At 48.3% G+C, this 8,613-nt stretch overlaps 1 protein-coding gene across 1 annotated transcript in view; it reads left to right on the top strand.

The window, feature by feature from the left end:
- The window catches only part of Mad2l1 (mitotic arrest deficient 2 like 1), a 6,986-nt gene extending 4,765 nt beyond the window's left edge, over nucleotides 1-2,221 (top strand). The window contains exons 4-5 of the mRNA XM_015478995.2: nucleotides 649-752; nucleotides 1,428-2,221. Of these exons, the coding sequence (XP_015334481.1) occupies nucleotides 649-752; nucleotides 1,428-1,600 (277 nt within the window). The 3' untranslated portion in view covers nucleotides 1,601-2,221. The remainder of the gene's footprint in view (nucleotides 1-648; nucleotides 753-1,427) is intronic.
- Nucleotides 2,222-8,613: the final 6,392 nt, after the last annotated feature.

Raw genomic sequence — 8,613 nt, 5'->3', positions numbered from 1 at the left:
TTTTTTTTTTTTTTTTTGTAGCAGGATTGAACCCAAGAGCACTTAATCACAAAGTCATGTCCCTAGTCCTTTTTTATTTTTTATTTTGAGACACGGTCCCACTAAGTTGCTTAGGGACTGTGTGTTGCTGTGGCTGGCTTCAAACTTGATCCTCCTGCCTCAGCCTACAACTAAGTCACCAGAATTACAGTCATGTGCCACTGTACCTGGCCAGGGAATTTTTTGAACTAATAAAAATACTCTGATATTACGATTTAACATTTTATTTGAAGCAATAACATTATATATTTAGACATTACTCAAAACTACCAAGGTGGTTATTCCAGTTGAATATTTTATATACTACTAATTTTTATTTTAATAGATATTGTAATTTTTCTGCCTTGAAGTGGTTGGCAGATTTTCTAATCATCTCTGACTAAATGACCTGCATCCAAGAACAGCCCTGAATGATGATTGCATATGTAAACAATCGCCAGAAAATGCTTTGGGCCCACTAGGGGACCTTTGCTCATTTATGTTTTAATTTTTTAATGCATTACATATTTGATTTTGGAAGCATTTAATAAAGTAAATAATCTTACTTGCCAGTGTTTTAAGTCACTTGTTAAAACCTAACGTAATTGATTGATCCGGTGTCTTTGACAGTGCTCCCAGAGAGAAGTCTCAGAAAGCCATCCAGGATGAGATCCGTTCAGTGATCAGACAGATCACAGCGACAGTGACGTTTCTGCCGTTGTTGGAAGTTTCTTGTACGTATGACACCCGTTCACACTGAGTTTTGTTTCCCGGGGAACAGCTGAGCTACTGCCTGCAGCATCACACCTTTGTTAACTTGCAGCGGTCAGAACTCTGTAGTGTAAGTGGGGAGCATCACAAGGCAGCAGCTCTGTGTGCGTCTGTGTGCCCGCGTGCGCGTGTGTCCTGGAACACTGGGAAGGTCCGAAGAGGAGAGGAAGTATTGTCCAGCAGTCCCCGGAGGCTGCGCTGTGGCTCCTCCCGCTGCCTGCTTGTCTGCACACTGCTGTGTGGTGCCTGTCTTGCTTATCAAGCCCAGTCACTCTGTTAGGCGTCTGCCAGATGCCTCCCTGTGCCAGGCACTGTGGTAGGCGCTGGTGTACTGCAGGTACCGCAGGACATCAGCGCTCCTGTGGCTGAGGGTCAGGAGTGGTCGTGTGATTGTGTGCCTATTGTATCTCCATGGTTTTCTACAGAATTTAAAAATCCTAAATTTTTCTAAGGTAAGATAGAAGAGTATAATCTGTGCTGAAATAAATTTCCTTAGAGGAAAATAAAATAGTAATTAGCGACAAGGCTAAACTATCTTTTCTAACAATGGGTAGTTCAGAATGTGGTCCTGTAATAGAGAGCGAGCGTATATTTACCTTGGAAAAATAGCATATTTTAATGATCTTATCCCGATTTAGGTTCATTTGATCTACTGATTTATACAGACAAAGATTTGGTGGTACCTGAGAAATGGGAAGAGTCGGGACCACAGTTCATTACCAATTCCGAGGAAGTCCGTCTTCGTTCATTTACTACCACGATCCACAAAGTAAACAGCATGGTGGCCTACAAAATTCCTGTCAATGACTGAGGGGGGAGAAGATGCTGTATTGTAATTCTCCGTGTGGTTTTTCTGAAACCTGGGCAGCTGCAGTTGATGTGTTGTTTCATGGATGACTTTTGCTGGTGAGCCAGCCCCATTCTGGATGAACTCTGTGTAACTGTTGTTTATACCTGAGTGGCCTGCCTCAGGGTTGATGTGGAGAGTGCACCGCATGTTGTTCAGAGCAGCCAGCAGATCCAGTCAGCATTGCAACATGAATTCCTTTGAACATGATCTTGTAGGTGGAAAGTGTTTTGCTACAAAGCTAATTACTTTTCTCAATTGTTTTGGTCAAATAATTGACTCAGAATATAGATAGATTTTAGAATATAAAATAATATAGCAAAAGAGCTCTGAACATTCAGAATCTTTGTTTAGATCCTGAAAGTAATGAAAAATGCTTTATTGGGGCCTCTGTCGTTTATTATATTGTATAGTTTCCACATGGGAAAGTGCTATTTGGTTTTAATATATATATAAGTTGAACCCATGAAGCAGGGGATAGTAGTGCTGTTAATTCTTGTAATACAGAACTCTGAAACACTTTCAATGGTTTATAAATCAAGCTTCAAGTGATAATGGTGAATAAAGTTCAATCTGTATCTTTAATTTGTCTTAAAACATTGCGATAATGGGAGAGGTGTCGATGCAGCTTGGTGGTAGGGTGGGTTCTGTGTGGCATGTGTCTTCGCGTTCTTGCTGGGCTGCTGGGCCAAGGTGGAGGCTTGGGGAGTCTTGAGGGTCTTTGAGTCCAAGGCACAGCAGATGGTGCTCTTCTCCTCACGGCAGACAGACTTCAGGTAAGCCTCGCTGGGCAAGGTCCAGGCGTGGGTGGTAGTCTGTCCCAGGCTCGCTGGTTGTAGGCCTTCTTGTGCTCTTGTCCTTGCTGTAACTCTTCTCATCTCTGCTCCAAGTCTGACCTCATTTTGTCTCTGTTCACTGAATGCTGATGTGAGGCACTGTCCTAGGCCCTGCCCTGTGTTAACCCATTTCACCTTTGCTGCTCTTCTGTGCCCACTGTCGTCCATTCTTGCAGACCTCATGTTTAATGTGCTGGGAGGAGCGGTCATCTGAAGCTTGCCATCTCGCCAGGTGGGGAAAGTGCTGCACAGAACCAGGAGGCACCCAGAAGGTTCCCTGACGTGCGTCTGTCCATCCCAGTGTGGAATTCACCTGGGATCCACTGTGTACTTGTTGAGCATAGGGGCCAAGCCTCGGGTCCCTCTGTCTCTGCCGGAGGCTGGTGTGGAAGAGGAGTGTCATGAGTGCTGCTGAGAAAGCCCTTTCCTGAGAGTGTTGAAGCTGCCTGAGGAGGTCACGGGGCCTTTTGGAAATGGTCAGCCACAGTGTTGTTTCCTAATGAGGATGATGGTCACGTGTGAATGGAGAGGACCTGGAGTTGGGCACAACGGAAAGCTTGGGTTTCAAAGAGCATCAGAGGCGTGGAGAGTGGTCGCTGCTACGATGAAAAGTTCATCGAGTTCTGTTGACGTGAGCAGAGGAGGAAAGTAGAAGTTGCTTCAGTGGAAACGCACGGGTGGAAATTCTGGTCCTCTTTTTGGCAAATTTGTTTGAAAATATTGCAGATAGCAGTGACTTTCCAAAACATTGAATGCTTTGCTAATCATTAAAATATCTTTCTTTGCCACCAAAATTCATTAGTAGCAGCATTCTTATGTACTTATGACACTCAAATGTCAGTCACATGTGTCCTTGTGTGGCAAACTAAAAAATGACCTTACCATTCCACTTGTGTGGGTTATTCCAGTGCAGATTCTACCTGTAATAGACTTAAGTCCAGGGTTCAATGTTCTGGGCCTGCATACCGGTCTCAGTGTAGGAGCTGGGTGGTCTTACCTGCAGTTCACTCCATGGAACCAGCACTGCCCCCACTGGGCCCTCGCTGGGCTCAGCAGGCTGGCCATGGGGAGATCCAAGGAAGACAGCCAGTGGCATGGGAAAGTGGGGCAAAGGCTGCACCCCAAGGAGCAGGCTGCTGCAGGGTTCCGCGGCCAGTCCTGCTGCTCCGGTGACTGCAGTGAACACACTAATGTCACAGCCTGATCCATGTCAAGAGCAACAGTGAAGAGCTCTGCTCACAGTCTAGATTTGGGGGGTAAGACTTCTGGAAATGACATTTTAAAGGCTAAGCATGAACCTTCTTCATTTCTTCTTGGCTAGCATTGTTAGGGCTGAGTTCTTAGAAACTTGCGTCATTCGCATGTCAGTTTTTGGGATACTGGGGAATAACCCAGGGGAGCTCTACCCCTCAGCTACACCCCAGCCCTTTTTATTTTTTTCACTTTGAGGCAGGGTCTCACTAAGTTGCTGAGGCTGGCCTTCAACTTGGGGTCCCTCTGCCTCAGCCTCCCAGGGCAGTGGTCTCAGGTGTGGCTGCATGTTCCTGTGTACTGTGGTGGAGTTTCTGAGGAGTCCGTCTGATTTTCGTTGCCCCTTAAAGACAGTTTCCTTAAGAAGTAACACTTGGCGTTAGTGCTTCCTACTACTTGAGGCCTCCTGGGGGGGCGTCTGACCCAACTGTTGGGAGAACCGTGACCGGCATCCACCCCATGTAGAGCCACAGAAGCCAAGACTCCACGTCTGCTGGGCCTCTGGGCCAGACCTGGACTGGATCGGTTTTGCTTCCCATAGATAGAGGGATGAAGAATTGTTCCCCTTGAGCCCATCAGAGTCTAAAATGAGAGTCCAGAAGGAACATCTGGTCTTGGGAGTCCTAGTACCATCGATAAGTGCTGGGAGCCATTAGCCAAGTAGGTATGACAATTTCCTTGCCAGCGTACCCCATGTTGCTGACATTTTGCAGTGACATTGAATGTAGTTGACCTTGCTCAAGGACCAGGGCGGATTAGGGTGTTCCCGGTTTAACATAATCGGGTTTAGGGCGTTCCCAGTTTAGGTTCCAGGTTTAAGGTTTAAGATTATTCCTGCTGGGAATAGGGCGTATCCTGCTGCCTGAGTTCCCCTTGAGTTCTCACGGGATTCAGACAGTATATTTTGGGAGACAGAAGCCCAGTGAAGGTGAATTTGGGAGAGAACGTGGATTTGGGCAGAGAACGTGGATTTCCCCAGAACGTGATTGTAGACGGCTGGTGTGAGTTCGGGAATAAAGAGTTGCTGTTTGAATCTGCAAGCTGTGTGGTGGCTCGTGATTTGTGCCCAGCCAGACTGCGGCAGATAAGCACGGAACCTCCAAGGATGTGCTTAAGCAAAGACGGGACAGCGTGCTCCGTGGCTTCTGCCGTGCAGCACATGAACAGTAAGCATTTCTTCTCAGGACCCTCGGCACGTCAGCAGAGGGTCTGCTTCACGGGTCTTGTTCCAGCATTGGAGGAGCAGGACAAGCCAGGGCTTCCAGGGCTCGGCTTCAAAGCTTTCACACTGACGTTCCCCAACCTCCTGCCAATCAGAGCAGGTTTGGCAGAGCTAATCTTGAATGGGACCAAGAAGTCCAGGGACCCTGCAGACGGCAGAACCTGTGGAGACTCAGGCCCCTTCTCCATACCTAGATTACTTACAGCTAATAAAACAAATTCTGTGTCGACGGTTGTTATACTGGGAGGTTCAGGGAATGACGACGAGAAACGTCTACATGCTCAATACAGATGACAATTTCCTAAAAATATTTTTGACGCGTGGTTGAATCCAGAGATGCAGAACTGCTGATAAAGAGGGTTGACTACTCTGCAGTGAGGGGCCAGGGCACGTGGGTGTTTGGTGGATGCGATCCAGTGGAGCAGGGCCTGGAAGCTCTCTGCAGATGGCCAGGTGTGACCCCCAAGGCTCAGCAGCCCCAGGAACGTGTCAGCCAGTGGATGCTGGGACCTGCCCTGTGCCAGCCACGCATGTGGTCCCTGGTGCTCCTCCTGAGGCTCCTTGGAGGATGGCATGTGTCATCTCCACAGCATGTCAGATGGCATGTCCCTCCAGTCTTGCCTCAGTCCTGTTTTCTCTGCAGCACAGCTGACTATTTTTTTGAGGGACGATTTAAGAATTTTGTTCTGAAAGCTTGGGGAAGGGAGGTTCTTTGGCATGGGATATATAACAGAATAGCTGAAATGATCCATAATTCTACTTAAGAATATTTTTCACTATATAATATGCATGGTAAATAAATGCTTTGGGGATTCCATCTCTTGGGTCCCCTTCTTCCTCCGGGAGAAGTCTTTTCTGCTGTCCTTTAATAAACTTCTATTTTCCACTCTGAAAAAAAAAATAAAAAAAATAAATGCTTTGACTAGTGAAGGACACTGAAGTTTCATATCTTCAGTGACCACCTGTGTATTTTGGAATATAGACTCAATTGTTAACGCCTCAAGATAATATCTTGCTAGACATTTTTTTTTTTTTTTCTGCTTTCATTTAGCTGCTTGGTGTGCAAAGTTCTTCACAGCATGAACGTCACAACAGCTGTCAGGCTGCCCGGCCTCTCCCCTCTCTTCCACCACGTGGCACTAGTAGATCATGTGTGTGGCGACCACACTGTTCAGCTCTTCTTGGTGGGATTTCTGCATTAAAAGTGTAAATACACTATGATGGACATGCTGCCTGCTCTTTGCTGGGAGCTTCCTGTGAGGGAGCCCCGGGTTGGTGTGGAGGTGGAGCTGCAGGGCCGGTGGGCCTGGCCACTGCTGTGCTGCCCCTTGGGGTGCTGCTGCTTGGAGGACTTTCTTCCTGGCTCCCTGGCAAGCACAGCAGGGGAATCCACAACCCACCAGCCCTCCTCAGGAGCTCTGAAGGCCCACCGCCCAGCAGATGCTCGCCCCGTGGGTGGGAGGAACCAAGCACAGAGGCTTCCTCCGCTGCTGTCTGCACTGTCCAGAGTGTCGGTGTGAGCTTGTGGATGATTTTCCTGTGAACCCGACTGTTCGTTAAGCAACCTGAGTTCCTCAGTCTCTAGGGGATCAGTTCTTGGTTTAAGTAGCCAATAACTTCTTACTCGTTTTTATTGAATGTATATAATTATACTTCAGGTTGCCTTTGTGAGGTTATAAAAGTCTAAAAATGCTGACTTTCAGATTTTGTTGTTTATGTTAAAATCACATCTTTAGAGATCTTTCCATTCTCCATGATTATGGCTTTGAAAGCCAGTAGTACTAGTGATGCTTGTTTTAAAAAATTAAGTTGGGAAAACTTTAACCTCCATGAGAGTGTACAGTTCTGTTCCCACCTGGCAAAGCACTGTGGCCCCCAGCACAAGGCTCAGAGCGGGTGGGGGGTGGGGGTGTCAGACCGTCAGACCACGCCTGGCTGCAGGCTGTCTGTTTTTGTCCTCTACATCTGATCTGATCTACAACAGCTTCGCGAACTTTACCACATTCATTTCATCTGTTTGACCATTTTGCCAAGCAGCTTGCGTCGGACTGAGATCTTTATTGTCTTGGAATTTGCCTCTGCTGAGGAAGGCCTCCAGATGCGGGCTGGACAAGCCGCACTTCATTTCCACAAGAGGAAGCAGGTCGTCTCTGCAGAGGGGTGTCCCAGGGAGGCGAGGCAAGGAAATGAACCCCTCTGAAATGGCAGGCTGATGGCACGAGAGTAGCTGACGCCCAGCATTTTACATCTGGGACTGCCCTTGGGTCCCTGTTCACAAGAGCAGTACAGCTCTGTAAAAACAGGTCGCACCATCCAGCTTCCCAGAAGAGACCCTCTACAGCATGCTTCACACCTGGCCACCTGGCCCTTCCCAGCCAGGGAGGCCGGGGCTCCTGGCCAGGTGGGAGACGTGGACCCAAATCTGTGGCCTTAGAAACACTTGATGTGGGGAGAGACTCAAGGAAGCAGTGAAGTCCCAGATGAGTCCTCTGGGCCAAGGAACAGCCCTCACCAGTGCAGGGTGTCAAGGGCAGAGGGGAGCAGGTCTGCTCTGGAGAACAAACTGCTCCTGAGGCTGGGGGGTCCAGAGGAGAACCATGAAGCCAGAAAGGAGGAAGCACTGCCTGGGGGGGGGAATCCAGAGGTGCAAGCAGGGACCAGTCATGAGATGAGATGCCAGTCTCCCCACAGCCCTGGGGTCAGGATCTGCAGGTTCAGAAGGGCACAGAGCTGGCCCAACCCCAGGATGCAGGCCAGCTGCCAAGCAGAGTGAAGGCACTGTGTTTGAGCCCCTCCGACTCTTGGGAAGGTTTACTCGCTGCTTGGGATGGATAACGAAGAAGATGGCAAGAGGGGCCCCACTACACCTCCCTCCCTTACAGCCACGGAGGCTGGACTGAGAGGGAAGAGCAGGATCTCTCCCAGCCCCACAGCTGCCTCCCAGTGTGACACACTGTGCGTTCCTTGTCATTAGGTAGCCAGTCGCAGGTAGCATGCTGACTGGCTTTCTTTTTTTTTAATATGTTTTTTGACAATGATGAACCTTTATTTTGTTCATTTATTTATATGGGGCTGAGAATCAAACCCAGTGCCTCACGCATGCTAGGTACAGGCTCTACCACTGAGCCAGGACCCCAGCTCCTGCTGACTGGCTTTTTAAAAAGTATTGCTTCGTTTGTGTGTCTGTATTCAGAAAAATGTGTAACTCGTACATTGTAACACACTGTTTATCATGATCCAAGGATTAAACCAGAGGAGAACCTTCAGTGCCTGCACAGGTGATATGCGACCTACATCAGTGGGGAAGGCCTCAGGCTAGGGGAGGCAGGAAAGCTCCTGACCTTGGGCCCCAGGAGCAGCACAAGGAGGGCAGGAGACTTGGCCAAGTGGGAGTGTGTGAGAGGCTTGCTTCAGCCCAGTGGGTACATGGAGGAGGAAGCGCTGTGAACTATTTTGTGATTGTGCTTGGCCTGCTGTGCTTGCTTTTTAGGGCCAACAGCTTTTAAGCTGGTTTGTCTATAGTTTATTAGCTTAAGTCTTGTGTCTGTGATTAGAGCAATTGGGGAAGATCCTCATGACCTAGGTTTGGGCTATGGGCACTTGGCCTCGGGGTATGTCTGAACAGTGTCCTCCACTTTGATTTTCCTTTTACCCTGTAATAATGGTAT

Source organism: Marmota marmota, unplaced genomic scaffold (genome assembly GCF_001458135.2).
Source record: "Marmota marmota marmota unplaced genomic scaffold, marMar, whole genome shotgun sequence".
NCBI lineage: Eukaryota > Metazoa > Chordata > Mammalia > Rodentia > Sciuridae > Marmota > Marmota marmota.
This window is presented reverse-complemented; position numbering and strand designations above follow the sequence as displayed.